At 42.5% G+C, this 24,589-nt stretch overlaps 1 protein-coding gene across 2 annotated transcripts in view; it reads left to right on the top strand.

Annotated features, from left to right (window-relative positions):
- NABP2 (nucleic acid binding protein 2) overlaps window positions 1–24,549 on the top strand; it is a 42,339-nt gene extending 17,790 nt beyond the window's left edge. For both annotated transcript variants that reach the window (XM_089679900.1, XM_089679907.1), the window contains 4 exons: window positions 13,279–13,350; window positions 15,813–15,894; window positions 18,805–18,868; window positions 19,445–24,549. In XM_089679900.1, the coding sequence (XP_089536026.1) occupies window positions 13,279–13,350; window positions 15,813–15,894; window positions 18,805–18,868; window positions 19,445–19,623 (397 nt within the window). In that variant the 3' untranslated portion in view covers window positions 19,624–24,549. The remainder of the gene's footprint in view (window positions 1–13,278; window positions 13,351–15,812; window positions 15,895–18,804; window positions 18,869–19,444) is intronic.
- Window positions 24,550–24,589: the final 40 nt, after the last annotated feature.

Here is a 24,589-nt window from a genome sequence, read left to right as displayed (position 1 = left end):
AGTGGCCAGTTCCCACAGACAAGAAGGGAGTTCAACGGTTCGTGGGATTCGCAAACTTTTACAGAAAATTAATTAAGAATTTCTCGGGCTTGGTCTCCCCCATCACTCAGCTTACTAAATCGGGGTTATGCTTCCATTGGACGCCAGAAGCAGAGATGGCCTTCGAGACCTTGAAAAAATTATTCCCGACAGCCCCCATCTTGAGTCACCCGGACGCATCTCTACCTTACATTCTGGAGGTAGACGCATCAGAATAGACGCATCAGAATGTGCAGTAGGGGCTATCCTGTCACAGAGAAGTGGCATCAAAGACCTCATGCATCCAATAGCCTTCTTCTCCAGGAAACTCTTCCCCGCAGAAAAGAATTATGATATTGGGGATCGAGAACTTCTAGCAATCAAAACCGCAGAAGAATGGAGGTATCTGCTGGAGGGAGCCCGGCATCCAGTTTTGATTTACACTGATCACAAGAACTTGGAGTACCTAAGAACGACCAAGCGCCTCAGACCACAGCAAGCCCGATGGGCGCTGTTTTTCTCAAGGTTCTCCTTACACATAACTTATCGGCCAGGCTCCAAAAACACGAAACCCGATGCGCTGTCACGAATGTTTGAAGACCCAAAAGAAATTCCGAAGCCTGATACTATTTTGCCTGCAGGAAACTTCCTGCTACTACAGTCTGAGCTTCTGTCCAAGCTACAAACCGCATCTATGGGGGCCCCCAACCCATCTGGAATCCCAGTACAAAATTGAGAAGGGTTGTTATGGAAAGGGTAACAGATTGTGATCCCTGAGGGAGCTCAAACTCTGGTCTTGGGCTACTGCCATGGCCATCCACTGGCGGGGCATTTCGGAATCAGCAAGACTTTGGAACTGACCCAGCACATGTTTTGGTGGCCAAGTATGGTCAAAGACTGTGAAACATACGTCAAGACCTGCACCATTTGCAACAGGAGCAAACCTACACGGAGTAAAGCCTGGGGGCTACTCCGACCTTTACCGGTACCTGACAGACCATGGAGGATGGTGTCCATGGACTTCATTGTAGAGCTGCCACCTTAGCAAGGCCACACAGCAATATTTGTGGTGGTTGACCCCTTATCTAAAATGGCCCACTTTCTGCCACTCAGAAATATACCATCAGCTTCTGAGACTGCACAGCTTTTCATCAAAGAAGTGGTAAGATTGCACGGGGTACCTAGAAATATAGTATCTGATTGTGGAGTTCAGTTCATGTCAAAATTCTGGAGAGCCTTGTGTGAAATGCTGGAAATCAAGTTATCATTTTCCTCGGCATATCATCCACAGACGAATGGGCAGACAGCGGACCAATCAGACGTTGGAGCAATACCTCAGGTGTTATACATCCTTCCTCCAAGATGACTGGTTGGCACTCCTACCTCTAGCTGAGTTTGCCTACAATAATGCAAAGTACTCCGCCACGAAACAATCACCATTTTATGCCAGTTATGGGTTGCATCCCACTTTCCTTCCGGATTTAATTCCGGAAAACCCAGTACCAGCAGCGCAAGATATTGTAAAATTCTTTTCCTCTAACAGCAAATTACTACAGGAAGCAGTAACTAAGGTCCAGGAGGATAACAAAAGAGCATTTGATAGGAGGAGAAAGGGAGAATTGGCTATACGCCCGGGAAACCAAGTCTGGTTAGCTACTACCAACTTGAAGATGGCTTGCCCTTCAAAAAAGCTGGCACCTAAATTTATAGGCCCTTTTTCGGTAAAACGGCAAATCAATGAGGTGGCTTTTTAATTAGCTTTGCCTGAGTCCTTTAGAATACATCCAGTATTCTATGTATCCTTGTTGAAACCAGCAATTCCAGATCCCTTCCCAGAACGTAAGTCAAGACCTCCGGTAGCCTTGGACATTAATGGAAAGGAGGAATTTGAAGTGGAGGCAATTTTGGATTGCAGAAGGAGGGGAGGCCAGGTACAATACTTAATTAAATGAAAGGGCTATGGCTTGGAGGAAAATTCGTGGGAACCTGCCCAAAACATCCACGCTGCCAGATTAATCCAGCAGTATCACCGTAACCACCCACAAAGGAGAGGTCAGTTGGGCATCCAGAGGCTGCCCGTAGGGGGGGGCAATGTCAGGGACCACCGCGACGCATGAGTCTGCACATGCGTAGGTGTCTGACAAGACATGCAGGCAGGCGGGGACTAGGACCCAGGCGTGCCTGTCACCTATGACGGCGCTGGGCAGGCACTAGGACCCAGGCGCGCCTGTCAGCGCCGGGCGGGCTACTTAAACCAGCCCTGCACAGGCACAAGTTGCCTGATGGTCTTCTCCCTGTTCCTGTGTTCCTGCTCTTCCTGTATGCTGATTGTCTTGTTGCTGACCCTGCCTGGACCTGATACCGCTGTCTTCTCCTGCCCTGACCTTTGGCTCGCCCTGACCATCCTCTGCCTGCTCCATTTGTCTGACCTGCTGTTACCGAACCCGACTTGTGACCCGATTACTCTTTGTCTACCGATCTGTACCGTCTGCCTCGCTGTTACCTACCCGGCTTGCCTGACCACGTCACACCTCTTTACATCTGGCTCCTACCCGCTACACGCCATTGGCGGTTGCCTTTACCACGGTTGGGTTCACTACGGGGTCGCGACCTGGTCCTGGTCTGCTTCAAGTCCATCCCCACCATCAGGGGCTCTGGTGAACCAGCAGACCTGGGCTTAGACTCCGCGCCCTGGGGGGCTCCGGCCAGTGGGCCACTAGAGGTCGCCATCAGTGTTCGTGACAAGAGCATTTAGTACATAGATAAAACTATAATTCTACCACTATACAAAACTCCGATTTGGCCACATCTTGAGTGTGCCATCCAGTTCTTGTCCTCAGGAAGGATTTGCTGGAACTGGAGAGAGTCCAGAAAAAGGAAACAGTCCTAATAAGGGGGCTGGAGGAACTCAATTATGGGGAACAACTGCAAACATGAAACTTATTCTCCCTGGAAAAGAGACACTTAAGAGTGGATATGATCTCAACATTTTTAAATGGTAGCATTGGGAGGAAACAATTTATTCTTAGGTCACTGGAGAAGACACATGGCCACAAAATGAAGTTGAAAGAGAATCGGTTCAATCTTAAACTGCGTAAGGGGTTCTTTACTGTTAGAGCGGTGACGATGTGGAACAGTTGGTGGTTCCAGTTGTTCTACATCCCATCAATATGCCTTGCATTAGCATGTTTTGAGGGGGCGTGGCCAGCATCGCATGCAGTAGGACGTGTGCCTAGCTAGCTCCACCAAATATCCTGACTTTTCTCCTGTTTGGCACCTCGTTCTCCGTTCGGAGTAGTCTCCTTGGTCCCCGGGGTAAGCTATGTCCTACCTGCTTTCATTTGCTGCCTCTCCTCTCCTGCTATGGGATGGCTAATCGGGGAAAAGGGACTTGGGCCTTACCTGAGTTGGCTGGACAATGTGCAACCAAAGAGAAACAGAGGGAGGCGGCACAAAAGTTTTTTGCCAGGCTGCTCACCAGAAAAACCTCACAAAAACAGCTCCTGGACTTCACCATTGATCCGGACTTAGACTTTGCTGGTAGTGCTCGGACCCCCTCGGCTCTGGCAGACCGGGAGATCCCATCCAGCAGCCCTGGAGTGAGTATCCTATCCTCCATGTCTAATTTGGCACAGGCCGCTGCTCCTGTTGATGATAATCCTGAACACACCCTTAGAGAGATTCTCTTAGCGGTCACTACTTGCACCTCATCTTTTGCGGATCTTACTGGGGAGGTGACGGGGATGAAGGTGGAACTGTCCCTGGTGCATCAAGATATGCAAAAGTTGCAGGACCGCACTACAGTTTTGGAGGGGAGAGTGAGCACTGTGGAGGATGACTGGCAACCATTACACAGGGATGTGTGGTATGTGCAGTCGGTCTCTTTTACCAATGCCTCTAGATTGGAGGATTTAGAAAATTGTTTACGCCACAACAGTGTGAGAGCAGGTGGAATACCGGAGTGTGTAGAGGGTAATAATCCTGTAGCCTTTATTGAAACCTGGCTAACCTCCACCTTTTGGAAGTGATTCTCTTTCCCCCATGTTTGCTGTGGAGCTTGCACATAGAGTCCCGGCACGTCCACCACCGGTTGGTGCTCCTCTTCAGCCCTTTTTGTTTCGACTACTCAACTACCAAGACAGAGATACCATTCTTTCCAAGGCCAGGAGCAAAGGTAACCTGTCGGTTGATAATGTCCAAATATTCTTATTCCCAGATTTCTCAGTGGAAGTTCAAAAGCAACGCTCAAAATTTCTGGATGTTAAAAAACGGCTCCGTGCTTTGGGCCTTTAATATGCCATGTTATATCCTGCTAAGCGTAAGGTGATTTAGGACACATCTCACTTTTTTGATAGTCCTAATACATCGACTGGCGAATTCTCCTGTGACTTGATCTTGAGGACCCTGATGATCCTTGGTGCCCTGAACTCAGCTCAGAAGTACATTGGGGTATTGCTTTCAAATTTTCCCCTTGTTTTTTATCTTTTTTCCCTTAAATTGGTGTTCTTCCCACCTTACGATATCCCTGCACCTAACTGCTGCATGCATGTCCACGGGACATTGTGTGTACCCCAACCTGTTTTTGGTCCCGAGTGGACCTTTTGGCCTCCTGCCTATGTTTCAAGCTTCCAAAATCATGGCACTGTTGGCATATCCACTGGAGGCATTGCTAGTTTTCTCCTTTGATTTGTTAGTGGTTCACCTGGGTTGCCTATATATCATGGAATGTGTGTTAAAATGTCTGTCATTCCTACTTTTTTCAAGCTGTCCACCTGGCCACCTTAGCCCACATGGTCCTGGCTACTGTTTGCTCTTGCTTTTTATTCTGTTTCCAATCCTCCCTAATGCCTCTCTGCTTTCTTTTCTTTTTGCGGGGATGTACTGTATATATGTTTATGCCTGGGATATTCCTCATACCCCTTCAATATTTATTATATCTGTCTCTTTTAAGGAATTGCTATTATTCTCCTGGAATGTAAGAGGCCTAGGGGACAAAACCAAAAATGGGGCTATCTTCCATTTGCTTAAACATTTGAAACCGTCTGTAGTGTGTTTGCAGGAAACCCATTTGAAACCTGACACGGTATGCTCACTCCGCTCTCGCTTATTCCCCATACAATATCATTCTTTCTATTCTACGTTCTCTAGAGGAATGAGTATCCTCACCTCTAATTCTGTTCAATTTGCTCATATGCAGGAGTGGATTGATGGGAAGGGCAGATATGTCTTCTTGCTGTGCACTTTGAATGGGTTTCGTTGCATTTTGGCCGCGTTATACATTCCCCCACCCTACTCTCCTACTCTTATTAAACGCTTAGCGCAATTTATGGCAGTATATCCCGACGTTCCTTTATTGGCATTGGGGGATTATAACAATTGTTTATTGCCTGCTCTGGATAAATTGCCACTGGACAATAGGGATAGACAGCTGTTCTCCTTACCTACCCCATTTGCTAATCTCTTGCTGGAATTGGGCCTCCGGGATGTGTGGCGGGCAAAATATCCGACTGCAGAATGTTATTCCTGTTATTCTGCTACTCATGATGGGATTTCACGTATAGCTATGGGACTTGGTAAGTCTGTTATCATGCCATATGTATTAGATGCCGCCTGCAAGCCCAGAGCTCTGTCTGATCATGCCCCTTTTTGGGTTAAATTGCAGGTGTGATATGCCCACTATCGTCCGCTGTGGAAAATTAACCCATTTTGGCTGACACTGTTCCCAGAGTCTGATTTGATATTGGGGGCGTTGTCAGATTTTCTGCAGCGGAATGAGGGTCTGGCCTCATCCGGTCTGGTTTGGGATGCGTTGAAGGCCTTCCCGAGGGGTTTGATTATACGCGAGATCTCGGCGGTTAAGCGTAGAACAGGGAGTGGGAAGACAAGGTATGCTTAGATGCTCAACAGAGAGAAGTTCAGATGTTCCTAGATCCAAGGCCGCGCAATCGTAATTCTTTGAAGGAAACCCAGGCTCTTTGTGAATCGGCGATTGCCCAAACAGCTGGCAAAAAGAGGTATTTTTAAAAAAAAAATACTTTGAGGAAGGTGAGAGTACAGGACACCTCCTTGCTCTTGTGGCGAAATCACAACAGGAGGTGTCCACTATAGATAGGATAGAGGATGTCCCTGTAGAGGTCTGCACGGGTCATGTGTATATACTAAGAGTTTTCCGACATTTTTACGAAGACCTATATGCTTCTAAAGTTTTCACCAACTGCTCTAAGCTTACGCAGTTTTTGGACTCCTGCCCTTTCCCTACTCTTTCTGAGGCTGACCAGAGGGATCTAGAATCGCCAATTACAAGGAACTCTCAGAAGCTTTGATGGGCACTCCTAATAATAAATCCCCAGGTTCTGACAGTTTGCCGTTTGAGATATATAACAAGTATGGTGAGACGCTCCTCCCTGCCTTGCTAACTGTGCTGAATGCTGCAATGAAAGGGGGCGGTCTACCCCCCTCAATGAATGAAGCCATTATTATAGTGTTAGTGAAGCCAGGAAAAGATTAGCTAAAACCAGACTCTTACCGACTTATTTCCCTCCTGAATACAGGTGCTAAATTGCTGGCCTGGGTTCTGGCCTCTAGATTAGCGAAGGTCATTGGTAAAATTGTGCATAAATATCAGCTGGGGTTTATTCCTTCTAGAGCGATGACCAATAATATTCACAGACTTTTTTTTTAATCTACAAATTCCAGTGGATAACCCGGGGGCGATAGCTATCCTGTTTTTAGATGCTGTCAAGGCTTTTGACAGTGTGGAATGAACGTATTTATGGGAAGTGTTGTCTAGATTTGGCATCGGACCCAAATTTATTCAGTGAGTACACATCCTATATGCGGCCCCTAGTGCCTGCATTCGCATTAATGGGGATCTATCGGACTCCTTTCGGCTTCAGAGGGGGACGAGGCAGGGGTGTCCTCTCTCGCCCCTTCTGCTCGCCTTGGCACTGGAGCCCCTGGCAATCTTAGTGCGGCAATCTCTGGATATTGTAGGTTTCAATAGGGGCATTCTCACTGAAAAGATATCCCTTTATGCAGATGACACATTATTGTATTTGGGTGATACCTCTACATCCTTAGACTCTGTTAAGTCTCTTATAGGTCATTTTTGGCGGTTTTTCAGGATTTAAAATTAATTGGCATAAATCGGTATTAATGTCCTTGGACCGCAGCAAATACAAGTAGTGCCTACATTTAGGTATCTGGGAGTGGTGGTCTCTCCTGATCCAATGCAGGATGTACCTCTCAATCTTTTACCTCTGCTCCAAAAGCATAAATTGAAGTGTAACAGCTGGTGTAAACTTCCTCTCTCTGTCGTGGGCAGGGTTAATTTAATCAAAATGATTTGGGCTCCGCAACGTCTCTATGTATTCCACAATTCTCCTGTATGGATTACTAAAAAATGGTTTTATCGTATAGAAACCCAGTTTAAGTGCCTCATGTGGAAAAAACAGATGGCTCGGATAAACTTATCCACGTTACAATATGGTAAAGATTAAGAGGGGTTGGTGGTTCCTGAGCCCAGACTATATATCCTGGCAGCTCAGGTGCAGCACCTAGCTGGCTGGGATTTACTTGATACTTAATTTCCCTTCCTGATCTCTCGACTCTCTCTCATCTTGAGATGGCTTTGCTGGTCCTTCCATCTCTGGCTCCTACCACGGTTCTTCTAAGGTGAGTGTGGAGTGCGGTGAAAGTATCTTTTCATGTCACTGAGTGTCTTCCTAGTACCCCATTATGGTGTAACAAGAGTTATGCAGAATTAGTAAAGTTGGAGGGTTTTCAGAGTTGGAAGGAGCGGGGCTTGAGATTTATAGCTCAGTTGTATTCTGGGGAGGTCTTAAAGTCCTTTTCACAATTGCAAACTGAATTTGCACTTACCCATAAGCAATTTTACCAGTACCTTCAGAAACGTCACACTGTGTAGGCCCAGTCTCTATTCTCCAATCTCACATTGACAGACTCCACTCTACTTAAAGACGTTTCTCAGGCGGCACATAAGAAGGGCATGATTTCTCAGATCTACTCTCAGTTGTTGGCCACTGTACAGGATCACGCTAGTCTCCGTAGTAGGGCGCAGTGGACCCAGGACATTGGGGAGATTGCCGAAGATGCCTGGGATGCTGTCCTGGAGTCTGTACCAGTGGTCTCTCTTTCTCCCTCTCATAAATTGTCACAATTGTTTATTCTCCATTGGGCAGATAGGACCCCTGTGCAACTATACCGGTGGGATAGGCGAGACTCCCCTGATTGCCCGAGATGAGGGGTGCAGCAGGGCGACTTTATCCACATGCTTTGGCGATGCCCAAAGATGTATAGATATTGGAAGTAGGTCCTTTAGATCTTTTTCTTAGTATGACAGTATACTGTTTCCCAGGATCCCTTACCTTGTCTGCTGGGAGCTTTGGATCAGGAGATGTTACAACCCGGAGTGTATATTATGATATCTAGGCTTCTATATCTGGCTAGAAAATTAATTGCAAGGCAATGCCTGTCTTCGGTCCCACCAACTAAAAAGCAATGGATAGACTATGTCAACTCGCTACTCCTAAGGGAAAAATTCACATATCAACATCGTAATGTTTACTGCAAATTTCAGCTTGTGTGGCAGGGCTGTCTAGATGTACCCGGACTTGCCCCTTCTCAGTTGTTAGTAGATAGGCTCTTGCAAGTGTGACATTTTATTATACAGCAGATAATGCCATATCTCCCTCGGGGTGTTCACGCATACCTTTAGTCCTCTTTATGGTGTCTCAGGTGAACTAATTACTTGGTTTTGGCCTTCGTTTTTTATGTTATATATTGTCAAGGTGGTCATGGATCCTTATATTTCATGTTCTGTTTGGTCAATGCTTCTGGTCTTTAATATGTCACAGGATCTGTGCATCCACGTAGTAGCACGACATATAATTTTGTTTGTATTTTCATGTTTTCAAAGATTCTGCAAGCACTGTTTCTACTTTTCAGTTTCCTTGACAATAAAATTTGTTTGGATTGGAAAAAAAAACATGCATTTACTAAATAAGAAGCAGACAGAATCTGGATCAACTGTGCATGGCAACCAATTATGCTTCAGTATTCCGTTTGTACAGTTAAGCTTTGAAAATGAAAGCTAGAAGCTGATTAGTTGCCATGCACAGTTGCTCCATATTCTGTCTGCTCCAGTTTTTGCTAATTCCTCATTCATGGCCTGCCAATGCACCAGAATCAACAGAAAAATGGGCAGGTAGCATTTTGTCCTATGAAGGTCACCACCAGGCACAGAAGTGCTTTGGGGTATTAAAAAAAAAAGGAATAGCTCTGCAATGTACTACATGGGACAAGTACAGTGGGGATCAAAAGTTTGGGCACCCCAGCTAAAAATTTGTATTAATGTGCATAAAGAAGCCAAGGAAAGATGGAAAAATCTCCAAAAGGCATCAAATTACAGATTAGACATTCTTTTAATATGTCAACAAAAGTTAGATTTTATTTCCATCATTTACAGATTCAAAATAACAGAAAACAAAAAAATGGCGTCTGCAAAAGTTTGGGCACCCTGCAGAGTTAATATCTTGTACTGCCCCCTTTGGCAAGTATCACAGCTTGTAAACGCTTTTTGTAGCCAGCCAAGAGTCTTTCAATTCTTGTTTGAGGTATCTTTGCCCATTCTTCCTTACAAAAGTCTTCCAGTTCTCTGAGATTTCTGGGCTGTCTGTCACGCACTGCTCTTTTAAGGTCAATCCATAGATTTTCAATTATGTTGAGGTCAGGAGATTGTGAAGTACATGGCAAAACCTTCAGTTTACGCCTCTTGATGTAATCCCCTGTGGATTTCGAGGTGTGTTTAGGATCATTATCCATTTGTAGAAGCCATCCTCTCTTTAACTTCAGCTTTTTCACAGATGGCATCAAGTTACCATCCAAAATTTGCTGAAATTTTCTTGAATCCATTTTTCCTTCTACTCGTGAGATGTTCCCTGTGCCACTGGCTGCAACACAACCCCAAAGCATGATTGATCCAACCCCATGCTTAACAGTTGGACAGAGGTTCTTTTCATTAAATTCTGTGCCCCTTCTTCTCCAAACGTACCTTTGCTCATTCCGGCCAAAAAGTTCAATTTTAACCTCATCGGTCCACAGAACTTGTTTCCAAAATGCATCAGGCTTGTCTATATGTTCATTTGTAAAGTTCAAACGATGATTTTTGTGGTGAGGACGTAGAAGAGGTTTTCTTCTGATGACTCTTCCATGAAGACCATATTTGTACAAGTATCTCTTTATAGTGGAATAGTGTACCACAACTCCAGTGTCTGCCAGATCTTTCTGGAGGGTCGTGCAGTCAAACGTGGGTTTTGAATTGTTTTTCTCACAATCCTGCGAGCTGTTCTGTCTGATATTTTTCTTGGTCTTCCAGATCTTGCTTTAACTTCCACTGTTCCTGATGACTGCCATTTCTTAATTACATTCCGAACAGAGGATATTGACATCTGAAAACGCTTTGCTATCTTCTTATAGCCTTCTCCAGTTTTGTGAGCGTCAACTATTTTCAGTTTCAGTTTTCTAGACAACTGCTTAGAAGAACCCATGGTGCTGATTGTTGGGGCAAGGTCAGATGAGTCTGGGCATTTAAAACCTTTGAGATTGAGATCACCTTGTCTTCCCAGACGATGATTGAGAACAATCCATGACACTGGCAGGTCTCTGCTTTGCAAAGGGGGCAGTGCATGCTATAAATTCTTCAGGGTGCCCAAACTTTTGCAGACGCCATTTTTTTGTTTTCTGTTATTTTGAAAGTGTAAATGATGGAAATAAAATCTAACTTTTGTTGACATATTATAAGAATGTCTAATCTGTAATTTGATGCCTTTTGGAGATTTTTCCATCTTTCCTTGGCTTCTTTATGCACATTAATACAAATTTTTAGCTGGGGTGCCCAAACTTTCGATCCCCACTGTATATATATATATATATATATATATATATATATACAGTATATACCGTGTTTAGCAGGATTTCTAAGCATTTGCGCTATATAAGCCATACCCCGAATATAAGACATAGTGATGGACGGGCAGCCCTTCTCATCTCCCCCATTGTGATAGCTGCTATCTTGGAGGTGAATGGAGAGGTTACGGGCAGCCCCATCAACAAGACTGGCTCCCGGTCATTCTGTCATTCTGTGCATGCTGCAAGCTGATTCATAGAGGGAGACAGTGAAGAGGTAGAAAGTGAAAGTAAAAGTCTCCTCAGTGAAGTGAGGAGCAGGACGCTCTGCTTTAGGTACCGTATTGTGTGTCCTCAGGGGTAGGAAGTAAAGCTATGCCTGCTGTTTTACTCAGCACTGTGGGTCTCTCTCCCCCAGCACCAACCAGCAACAGTTTGTGGGTCTCTCTCACCCCCCACAAACACCAATAAAGCTGCTGTTCCCCATACTTAATAAAATAAGACATCCCCTGAAAATAAGCCATAGTATGTCTTCTTGAGGAAAAATAAATATAAGACAGTGTCCTATTTTTGTGGAAACACTGTGTGTGTATATATATATATTTTATATATATATATGTGTGTGTGTCTATGTACATGTGTCTGGGTGTATGTGCATGTGTATGTACATGTGTGGTACATGTGTCTGTGTGTATGTATTTGTGTCTGTATGTATGTACATGTGTGTGCACATGTGTCTGTGTGTACATGTGTCTCTGAGTGTGTACATGTCTCTGTGTGTGTGTTTGTATGTGCATGTGTCTGTGTGTACATGTGTCTGATGTAAACATACATGTATGGGTGGTTTGGACAGGTTCAGGATTATGTGGTTATTATGGGTGGTAGAGTATGGGGCATTTGAGGTATTGCTGGGTTGGATAGTAGGTAGGATATGCTTGGTAGAGTTATGATTTGGTGAGTAAAAGATTATGGGGAGTTATAGTTGTATGCAGTGTTTGGTCTAAGTAGAATTGAGTGTTTAGTGGGACATTGCAGGCCTCGATGTAATATGGGGTGACTCTGGAGACCCTGATGTAATGTGGGTAACATTTAACAGTGTAATTTCATAAAATAAATTACAATGGCTTGTTGCGGGGCAGGGCAGGGTAGGGGTTGGGTGGGGAAACTGGTGGCGAGTAACACTTAAGGCCTGGCTAGTAGCTCAGGACTTTAAATTTTGAGCCCTATGTGTGTGTGTGTGTGTGTGTGTATATATATATATATATATATATATATATATATATATATATATATATATATATATATATATATTTATATTTATTACAGAGGTTGAATTTGGTACATATCAACAGGCTCAGGGACAGGACTGTATTATTATATTGTGATTGACTCCCTTTGTCATAAACAGATAGCTTGATACAAGCTACCTGCACCTTTTGTCATTTAGGTAGCAGCAGCATGCTTGTTGTATCAACTAGCATGATGGGGTTAAAAAACAAAAATTAGCCCTTTGTAGTACAGAACCAAATAAAGCTCAGCTGCAGATAATCACTACTATAAGGGGTTAATATATACTGTGAGACAGTAAAAGTTTTATATATATATATATATATATATAAAAAACATTATGTATAACCTATATAATATATATAATAATAAATATACCCAGACGTTTTTACTGGGGAAAACAATATCCAGAAGTAGGATATACAGGGTGTTTTAATTGGGAGTCAGACATGAAGGGTGGAGGGGTATAAATCTTTTAAATTAAAGTATAACTAAAGGCTAAGGCTTTTTTGGATGGATATAATCATTTTAAAATATAATGTGCACTACTGGTAAACGTTTACAGGTACTTTAAATTTCAGTAATTAAAATTTAATTTCTTTAATGGCCTAATTTACCTCCTGTCTATCAGCCTCCAGGTTCTCTGGGTTCAGTTGCCGCTCTTCCCTGGACAGAGCACTTACATCACTTCCTTTTCTTGCCTAGGACTACATGTCCCATGAGGCATTGCTCCTCTCCCATTCACAAGTTCAGGCACTTACTGACCTGTATTGACGGTGTGCTGAGCTGTATTTGTGCTCCACTGTGTATACTGATATCTAAAGAAATAATGCATTCTGTATACAGGCCAACTAATGACCAACCAATTGATAATGAAAATTGTTGACAAGCATTTTTATTATTGATTATAATCAATTATGTTGATTAATTGTTTTGGTTCTAGTTCGAAGCTCTACTTTATTTTATCTAGAATTAAAAATGTTTTGTGTTGATTTGGTCTCTGATCATTTTGTTTGCTCTCTCTGATCTTTCTCTGTCTATTTGCAGCTATGCTTCTGTCTTCAAAGGTTGCCTGACTCTTTACACAGGACGGGGAGGTGACTTGCAGAAAATCGGAGAGTAAGGCTTTAATATAAATCCTGTATAATAATAATAATAATAATAATAATAACTTTCAGTTCACAGAGCTTTCATTGGTACTTCACCACTGCCAACCTATCTACCTGTCAGGGCTTTAATAAGTATGCATAGTAGGAATCAAGGCATATGCACAAACATTTTGCCTACATTGTTATTTATGCTGTTACAAATCCATTGCCTGCTGTGGATGCTCTTTGTTATTATCTATATAATATACAGCATATAATTTGACCTCCCTGAATCTCCTTTCACAGTCATATGATTAGCAGTTCATATTCTTGTATACAGTTTACAGGTTGTATCAGTATTGAATCTGAATCCATTCTGTTGGCACTTTAACTCTTTACCACTCTTGGCCACTTTATTAGGTACACTTTGCTAGTGCGAAGAAAATATCCCCCACACCATCATACCACCACCACCACCAGCCTGAACCATTGATACAAGGCTAGATGGATCCATGCTTTCATGTTGTTTATGCCAAATTTTGTCCCTACCATCTGAATGTTACAGCAATCAGTCTGCCCATTCTCCTCTGACATCAACAAGGCATTTTTGTCCACACAACTGCTGCTCGCTGGATATTTTCTCTTTTTCGGATCATTATCTGTAAACCCTAGAGATGGTTGTGTGTGAAAAACCCAGTAGATCAGAAGTTTTTGAAATACTCAGACAAGCCCTTTTGGCATCAGCAACCATGCCACGTTCAAAGTCACTTACATCCCCTTTCTTCCCCATTCTGATGCTCGGTTTGAACTTCAAGTCGTCTTCACCATGTCTAGATGCTTAAAGCATTGAGTTGCTGCCATGTGATAGGCTGATTTCGCAATTTGTGTTACCAAGCAATTGAACGAGTGTATCTAATAAAGTGGCCAGTGAATGTATACTAGTCACCCTGTAGAAGAAAGATGTATGTACTCCATTTTCAAGCTGCTTTTCTCCACTCATGTGATTGGCTTCCCTCTGTCAGCTAGCAACAGTTTATTTGGGAGAGGATTGACCACTGACATTGGATGGCCAATAGTCAGACTATGGGTGTTTTCACTGCTCAAGCATTCCAGCTTTTGTCGGAGTGCTCTCTTCTCTTCCATTAAGCCGCTGGCTGACGCAGAGGACACAGAGGACCAGAGCAGCCTGAGAATAGGTAAGTATATGCATTTTTCTTCCTCATAATAGTTAGTATAGGTCAGGGGTGGCGAACAAGTTAGACACAAAGAGCCAAAATTTTAAACTGAAAGTCAGAGAGCCACACCACGCAGTGACCTGCCAAAACAGACAAACACTCACACAAAAACACATAATTAAAACCATATTATTCACCATAACACTTTCTTCCTCTTACAAAACAACAATGTGTTCATTTCAAGGTAAGTGTCCACCCTCAACACACACATCAAATGCAACTTAGCCACAGTTAACACATCAACTACCCTGGAGGTTGCTGTGGCACCTGTCTCTCTCTCACTCTAACACACAAGTATACAAAAAAAATTCTGAACTAATGGACTGCAGACACAGTACAGGAGATGACCAGAGACTGCGGACAGCACAGGGATGACCAGAGACTGCGGACAGCACAAGGATGACCAGAGACTGCGGACAGCACAGGGATGACCAGAGACTGCAGACAGCACAGGGATGACCAGAGACTGCGGACAGCACAGGGATGACCAGAGACTGCGGACAGCACAGGGATGACCAGAGACTGCGGACAGTACAGATGACTGCTGACCTTTGGGGAGGTGGGGAGCGGGTACCTGAATTTGACAGGTACCCGCACTTACTTCCGCAGAGCTTTTGTTTGATCTTACCTGTTCCTCGATCCAGCCGCGCGCTGTCTTCCCGGCTTCTGTAATGGCGCTCGGCATGACAGCCGGGTGCCCAGTGCGCATGAGCGAGAAGCACTTGCGCTTTGTGATTGGTCCGGCGGCTTCTGGGATCTGTCATGTGTCCCAGGTACCGCCTTACCATTCACAAAAAGCACCGCTTCTTGCGCATGCGCACTTGGCACCCGGCTGTCATGCTCAGTGCCCACACTACAGAAGCCGGAAGACAGCGCGCCGCTGGATAGAGGAACAGGTGAAAATAAGAGAAACATGAAACTTGGCAAAGAGCCACAGTATACAAAATATGATAAGAGGCAAAGAGCCGCATTCATTTTGGCCGAAGAGCCGCGTGTTCGCCACCCCTGGTATAGGTGTTAGAAGGGTGTGGGAGCAGTTTTAAGATTAGTTAGATCGGTCCTGGATTCTACAGTAAGCTTGCAGTGATGGATTCTCAGCCATACCTAGAACCATACCAAAGCATTGGTGTATGTGAGTCCTTCACAGTATTTTCTTTGTTCTGTATATCACTTGTTAAAAATCAGCATCTGCTGTCAAATGTTTGATCATTTTCTGATTTTATTGATCCATTTTTGTGTTGTCAATTTTCTTTTTCAGATTTTGCATGGTATATTCTGAAGTGCCTAATTTTAGTGAACCAAACCCTGAGTTACTGACACAGCAATCTCAAAACAAACAGGTAAATGTCTCTTCTGTTAGCAGTAGTAGAAAACTTGTGTATGATCATTTCTAGTGGTGAGGCACCATCTTTTCTCACTTATTAAATCCTATGTAATTAGGGTCAGTTCAGTAAGTGATAAATACTGCTTTATTTTTCAAGTAAAATAACTCATGCTGTATTTATTTAAAAAGTACTCAATGCACTGGTTATTTACCAAATGTGGTAAATATTTTGCGATATTTGGCGCTTAAATGTTGCAGTATCTTAGGCGTTTAACGTTTTTTTTTTGTTTGTTTTTTTTTGCAGTCTAACACTGCACTAGAAGGCACACAGCAATATTGTGAAACTATGAAAACATTCTAGTGTGCTTTCATTCACAAAAGCAGTCTCTCTCTAATGAGATGTTACAATTTGTATCCATTTCTGAGATCAGAGGTAAACATTTTCACACTAATACATTGTATATTTTCATTTCCTGGCCAGTACAGAGTTCCTGTAAGTGCTGGTTCACATATATGCAGATTGGATGTGGTTTGAACATGTGAAATAACATTGATTCCTATGGTGCCTGTTCACATATGTCCGGTGCACCGGCAGTGCAGATTGAGTTCAGTTTGAAAAAGAGAGTCTTGTCCGATTTCTGAGCAGTCGGGTCCAGTTCAGGTGTAGATTACAGGCTATTGACTTATATGGGAACTGTTTCTAAACCGCATATGTGTGAACAGGATAATCTGGAGAGCTAATCCTGTCCTGAACCTGATGTAAACCTGACATGAACCAGTGAACAACTACTGTATCAATTAGCTATGAAACCTGAGCTTCAATCCGCACTGCATAAGTGTGGGTCAGCTCTAATTGTTAATTTGTACATGTCTAAAATACCGGCAGCAAACATCAGGTGACAAATAACGTAAAAGTACATTTTTATAGTATTTACCTCACAATCGATATATTACTTTGATGAATTGACTCTTAATATCTCATGCAATATTTCTGAAAAACGAATCACGTGACCTTTATACTGCATGCGGTAACCTTTAGTGAATTGACCCCATAATGTCTTGTGGCGATAGGCCAAAGATCAGACCACAAAGGGATACCTTCTGGAGAGAGAAGGCAAATGCTTCTAACAGAAGGCTTTGCTATTGGGAACAATTTCAAAGCTAGAAAAATCTCTGTTCAGATAGGAACCAACTGCTCCCTTACCTCTGGAGCAAGGGGAATCTGTCTCTAACTACATCTGTGCTGCATTAACCTGTCAGGTGAAGACGAAAATAGGAGTTTTGCTTGTCCTGATGACATGGTGATCAAAGATGGCACCGTCTTACTACATATTCCCTGGAATTCAGTAAGAGTGTCATCGACAGTCTTTAGAATTCTGTTGTGATTGTCAGAAAGAAGTACATGAATTTGTTGCATGGTGGGGGGTGGCATTATGCACCATACACCTTTCCCTGCATGCCTGTCAAACTTAGATGTACAGCTGTGTCTATACAGCCTCTGCATATCCATTCACTTACGTAAGCCGCTTGTATGCAGCTCTAAGCGGCTCCAGACATGTAAACAAATGACTCATTCATGCCATACAGGCTTTTGTACAAGGAAACAACATGAAACTCTAAGCACAGAAAAAGGACTCTTGTACAAGGACATTCATTAGGGCATACAGGCTTAAAATTAAATATGGCTGTTGTGGTACCTGGGAGCCACATCTGCAGTGTAATTGAATGGTTGAACTGGATGGACTTTTGTCTTTTTTCAGCCAGACTATGTAATTTTGCCCATTGACATGCATTACAGAATACATTGTGCATGGCTATACATGCATTACTGCCTGCACTCACCCATACATGTGCAAGTTGAAATGTGATTGCTGTAATTTTGACATAGAACCCTTCTGAATCCTAATTAAGAGAAGATAGCTCCTGTTGAGATTAATTTCAGTTATATATAACATTTTTGGAGGTGGCAGATCTATCAATCATCCACCCGTCCTCCATTTATAGATCCCGTTTCATTCATAAAAGCTGTAGCACAGCTTCTTTTAATGGAGCAGCTAGACAGAAAGGGCAGGCATAGTTGGGCACTGTAAATGAGAGCCTGTGACACCCCCCACAGTTATATTAACCTCCTCTGCATTAGAAGACTGCGGGTCGGGAGGGGTTTGCATGGGCAAAGGAGGATTTCACCCAAGGCACAAGGGACACATCCTACTGACTGTTAAGTTATGTCCCTTGTGTTGATGTTTGTGTTTTTTATTTTGGCTGCATTTAGGATTTAAAGTGATTGTAAAGGCTTACATTTAATTTTTAAAAATAACAAACATGTTAAACTTACCTGCTCTGTGCACTGGTTTTGCACAGTGTAGCCCTTATCCTCCTCCTTTGGGGTCCCCTGCTGGCACTCTTGGCTCCTCCCCTCTGCCAAATGCCCCGTAGTAAACCGCGTGCTATAGGGGCATTCATTGCTCTGTGTGCCCATCGACACACAAAGTGAGGCTCTGCCCCGCCTCATGCTCCCTCCTCACTGGCTGTGATTGACGGCAGCAGGAGCCAGTGGTTTTTGCTGCTGTCTCTAAGCCAATGAAGAGACAGAGAACCGAGAGAGCTTCTGCTGTCATGCACATCGCTGGATTGAGATCAGGCTCAGGTAAGTATAGGTGGGGCTGAAGGGGACAGTGTGCAGAAAGATTTTTATCTTAATGCATAGATTCTATTAAGGAGAAAAATCTTTCTGCCTTTAGAACCACTTTAATTAGGACTCACAAGGTTTCAATGTCAAAATGATAACAGATCCTAAAACAATTCTTAACTCCCTCTTTTACACTTTTACAAGTTATTAAAGCCTCCAAGGGTTGCAAGGTTTCTCGTGTTTAGCCATGATTGCTTTCTGTGGGCTTATAACTTACATTTGACTCTGTCATCTCAGGCACAAGCAGACAGCCTGCCAGGAACAGCCAATCACAGCTCCTCCAGCAGTGCGGCTCCAGCAGGTAATAATGAAAATAACTCTTTAATTACATGCTCCTTTATTAAATATTCATTTATATATAACTCAGCTGAATAACTACGTTTACTTAATGTAAGAAGAAATGCAAACATTTGTATAGCTTAAAATAAACATATGCTTTGCCCTTAAAGGGAATGCAACAGGTTCACTTTAATGGCAATGCCCTGCAGCTGCTTATACTTCCATTCTGTTTGCTTCTCTGCCATTTTATTTGCCCAGCTAAGAAATGTTATACACTCAGTACTTTCAGATATGGAGGATCATATTACTCACTTTTCTTCCTCCCACATGAGACTGCTGGTGCTTGGTGATTGGCTGCTAAGACACCAAGCCCTGTGGGGGAACAAGTCCTCAGCCCTGCAAAATGTCTAAGTCATGACTTACAGCTCATACTGGGCTCCTTCCATGGGTCAGCACAGTGGTTGGAAACAAAGGGAAGGTAAACATAAGCATTAAATTGAACAATTGTTTTATCTGCATGGGCGAAGCACAGATTAATTTTGTTATAAAGAAAGAGAAGATGCCTGAAAACTTAGAATGTCTCTTCACTCATTTTCAGCTTCTGATTTGCCAAATGGTAATGGAACCAACAACCAAAGCAGTACTGTACATCCACCCCCAGCAACTGCTCATCCATCAAGTGGACGAATTACACGTAGCCAGCCTAACCACTCACTCCCTGGAGCACCAAATTCCATTAGTAATGGCAAAGAGACACGGCGGACTGGGAAGAGATAGCATTTCTGATCTCATTGGCCAATCCTGTATTAAACCCTCCATCTCGTGCACATCCATCTAATTGCTATCCAGAGAAGAGCACATTTTTTTTTTAATCATCTCTGGTCCAGTAAGGCTATCCTCAGACATTAGATAGCAGTTTGAAGAAACAGGTTATTTATATACAAATGTTGCCAAAAAAATTGATGTGTAGAAGTGGCATTTTATGGCAGTTTACCGTAGGATGAACATGTTTTTGCACCTTTAAAGTGTATGTAAACCCTAGCAATGAACTTCTATCTTCTCCCCCTAGGTCTGTTAAGTTTTTCATTGAAAGTATTTTTTATGTCTTTGGAAAAAATACCTATTGATTCTATCAGAAATCCCATGGGTTCCTAACATCCTGTAGTGAGCTAAGAATTAAATTTCAGGCTATATTATCAGCCCTACTGAACTGAATTACAGAACACCTTCCCCAGCTTTCTAGAAATGAAGGGATGGGGAAGTATTCTATAGTCCTAACACACTTCCTGATCTAGCATGACAGTCCTGCTCTTTAAGAGATACAGTGCAGTGAGTGAGCGTTATGACCCTCTAGGGCAAGAAGTATGTTACTAGCAGGACCACAGGTAAAAATAATACAAAAAGTCTTAAACGAAGAATGAATGCAGCTACCACAGCTAAGGACTGGTAATCTGCATTATATTGCATTTTTGTTCTTGGGCTTACATACACTTTAAGTAAACCAGTTCTGAGAAAATTATGGAGGTTGTCAACGACTCCAAGATAATTGAACAAATAAACACAATATGTATTCCTGTGCTACCAAAATACCTTTATATCACCAGAAATACATGCCTGTATTTCAGATGATTGGTTTTTTTAGCAGGTAAGATCCTTGCAGCTTTAGGAAAGGGCTCTGTCTTTTGTGTGTGGGTGGCTTAAGGGAACACCTTGGCCTATGTGTTTAAGCTGTGGAAAAACTAAGGCAGGCCAATCATAATAATAATTCTATAAATACACCCATGCCCATTAAACAGCGTGGATAGATGAATCTCCTGTTTTCGGCTATATTATTCTGACAACTTGTGATTGTCCGAATACACAAACAGTGACTTCAGCTACTTGGCTGCAGTCACTCTAAGGCTGGCCATACCTTACACAATTTTCTTACAATTTTTTTGCACAATTTCTGTACAATTTCCTTCAGATTTACCTTCAGTTATGTAGTGCAAGGACCTGCCTAATTGGATAAAAATGAAAATGTTGTTTAGGTTTGACCTCATATTATATGGTTTTTGGTAAATCGAAGGAAAATTGTACAAGAAAATTGTATAATGTATGGCCAGCTTTAAACCAACGTTTTTCCGCCCGACTCCTTTGATTTTATTACACTGGGTGGTGTCGGCAGGGCCACCTATGGTTCTAATTTCAACCAGTTCACAGGAATTTGGCCAGATTTACCCCTGCAAGAGGCTGCTGAAATAAGATGGCCATAAACACTTATTGCTGCGGAATCAGGGCAGCCTAGAGCCACCCAGATTCCAATGCTGTTTATCCAGTTACTGGACGTAAAGGTTAGGCACACACTCACTCCCATTCCACGATGCAGCCCCTATACCAGGCTAACCTATCAGGAGGCCTGAGCATTGTCATGAGAGATTGTGTGTGTGTTTTGAAAAAAAATGCTCTTTGCATAGCTGCTTTGTGTGACTGTTCTTCACTGCTGCTGAACAACAGGTATCTGCTGACAGATTGTGGTGCCTGATTCTACAAGCTGTTTTTTTTCTTATCTATCCAAACGTCTGCCTGGAATATTAAGAGATGTGTGTTAGAAAATGACCTCTGAAAGATGTAAAAATCTATTTATCATTTTTTTCACCCAGGATTAATGCAAGTGAATTGGCTTCACGTGTTTATCTATGCTTTACTTGTATATGCTAAATGGGTCAATTCATTAAGTGATAAATACGGCTTGAATTTTTAAGTTAAAATAACTCATGCAGTATTTACCTCAAAAGTAGTCAATTCAACAAAACATGCGTTATTTAACAAACGCATTACAAATTTATGTTTTGCAATATTTAGCACTTTAATTTAGCCTTATGTTTGATGTTTTATTATTTGCAATTTTTTTAAATGCTAACACTTTACCAGAGGAAGATAGTTGTTCTGTAAATTCATTCACACATAAATATTGTGAAACTGTGAAAACATTCTAGTGTGCTTTCCTTCACAGAATCATTTCCCTCTGGTGAAATGTTACAATTTCTTCTCATTGCTGAGCTCAGGGTAGAACATTTTCACACTGAATCTTTGGGGGAGATTTACTAAAACCGGAGCACTCAGAGTTTGGTGCAGCTGTGCATGGTAGCCAGTCATCTTCTAACTTCAAACTATTGTAAGGGCTTGCCTTTTATTTTAAAAAAATAACTGACATGTTATACTTACCTGTTCTGTGCAATGGTTTTGCACAGAGCAATCCTGATCCTCTGCTTATCGTGTCCTCAGCTAGCGCTCCTTGCCCCTCCTCCTTGCTGAGAGCCCCATTGCAAACCGATTGATTTGGGGACACTTGTTCATGCTTACTCCTGAGCCGGCTTTCAGTGTCTATAAGACACAGAGCGTGACTCGGCCCCACACCCTGCTCCTTCCTCACTGGCTGTGGTTGACAGCAGTGGGAGCCAATGGCTCATGCTGCTGTGTCAGCCAATGAGGAGAGGGAGACCTGGGAGAGTCTCTGCTCCCATGCACATCACAGGATCAAGATGGGGCTCAGGTAAGTATTCAGGAGGGCTGTGGGGGGAGCTGCTAGCAGAATGTTTTTTTGCCTAAATGCAGAGAATGCATTAAGGTAAAAAACCTAGAGCCTTTACAACCACTTTCAGCTTATTCAATTAAGCTTTGATAATAAAACCTAGAAACTAAATTGGTTTCTATGCAGAGCTGCACCAGATTTTGTATGCTCCAATTTCATTAAATCTTCCCAATTGTATTCTTTTAACTTACCGGCCAGTGCAGAGTTCCCTCATTGTTATTTTGTGCATTACTAACATACTGGCTGCCTACACTAGTTGATAAATAACAAATGTCTGTTTTTTAGTGAATTGATTTATCTCAATTTTTGCAGTATTTATCTCACATTTTTAACAAATGTGCGATATTTATCTCATATTTGATATTTTTCTTTGATGAATTGACTTTATCTCATGCGATATTTACTAAAAATGAGTCACGTGACCTTCATATGGCATGCGGAATCCTTTAGTAAATTGACCTCAAAGTGTCCTTTAAATCAATTAATTGGTTTTAGAGGCTCAGTCCACTCAAAATTGGTATGTCAGTTTCAGGGAACTATGCCAAACCTTTTTCCTGGCTATACTTACAGGGAGTTGAGATCCAGCTGGGTGCTTAATTGACAGCTTGCTACCCCTTTTAACTTGCAGGTAAGAGTCAGAGCCAGCTGCACCCACTCTCTCCCTAGTCTGTGGCTCCAGTGAGAGATGAAGGAAGAGAGTGGGATGAAGGGACTGTTCTCCACTAAAAACAGACTAGAGCTGACAGGTCAGCGGTCCTGTGATCTGTCATCTCTATTGAACAGCTGCACTGTCACATGGATGCTGCAGCATGGAAGTGAGTACATATGTTAGTTATATATATTAACCCCATAATTCTTCTTTAAATTGCCCAGTGATTTCATATTTCTCTCAGGGACTCTTGATGGTAAGATTTTTGTGCATGAGTACTTACCGTATGTCTGCTGTCTTTTGAGGGCATTTTTGAGAGGGTCCCCTGTCCCCATTAAATGTTTATTTAATATTATGAAGAGTTGAGCAGGAGGAACAGAAGCACCTTTGTTGTGGGATGGGAGTGAGATGACCAATTGGGCCACAGCTGAGCTGGGATCTTCAAGGGATAGAAGAAAGCGGCAGATGACTTAGCCCACCAGACTCCACATCACAACTAAATTATCATTCATGAGTGGTATGACCCAGTATTACTGTCGAACTATGCTATTTGAAATGAAAGTGTTACTAAACCCACAACAGTAAAAATCAGTCTGTATATGCAGTAAAGCTTGCTTGTTATACTTACTGTGGAACCAAAGGGGTTAATCATCTGCATTCTGTTAAAATGCTGTTTGATCTTGTCTTCCCTGATCCTCCCCTTCTTCCAGTGTCCCCCTCTTACATCCTGATAAGACATATCATGTAGAGTCACTCTGCATGTGCTCAGTTTGGTGTGTATTGCTAGAGAGGTTTTTTTTTTGCATGTGATCAGTCAAACAGCGCTGTCCAAACAGAGGGTCAAGGGTCCTGTAGCCACACAGGACAGTCATAGCAAAATGAAAACTCTTCCTACAAGCTTTAACTGGTGCTTGGCTGAACAGAAGTCACAAAACTGCTGTGACTGCTGATGAAAAAAAGGTATTTAGCAGTTTATATTTACTAAATTAATTGCATTTTCATGTTGTGTGTACTGTGGGAGACCAGATATAGTGAACGCAGGGTCCTGGGTTTAGTAACACTTTAAAAGCAGAGTGATTTGTTTTTGACCATATGCAGTACACCCCTTAGGGCCTATTCAGATTTATACACTGCATTATGGTCTGTTAACCTGCGTTTCATTGAAATAGGCACAACACACCACAATGCAGCAAAATCTGGACATGCACCATTTTTTCCAGATGCAGGGCATGACAGCACACAATAGTGCATAACCATACGTTGTGGCGTTGTACAATTTGTGATCTACTGAACAGGTTCATCAGATTCAAAAACTGACCTTTTGGGTAGTGCGTGGCTCAGTTAACAGTGCTCTGAGTCCTAGTTGTGTGTCACATGAATATAAAGGCTTAAGTGCATACTTGAAAAGCATTGTCCTCTTCAGATTTCACATTTAAAAATATTTTTTTAATCCCTTTTTAATAAATATTTGACCTGTTGAGTTTCTTTTGTAATTTGTAATTTCCAAGATTCAGTCCATG

Source organism: Staurois parvus, unplaced genomic scaffold, assembly GCF_062004578.1.
Source record: "Staurois parvus isolate SC_StPar_1 unplaced genomic scaffold, SC_StPar_1.0 ptg000017l, whole genome shotgun sequence".
Lineage (NCBI taxonomy): Eukaryota > Metazoa > Chordata > Amphibia > Anura > Ranidae > Staurois > Staurois parvus.
Note: the sequence above shows the minus strand (reverse complement) of the source record. Positions and strands in the feature narration are given on the sequence as shown.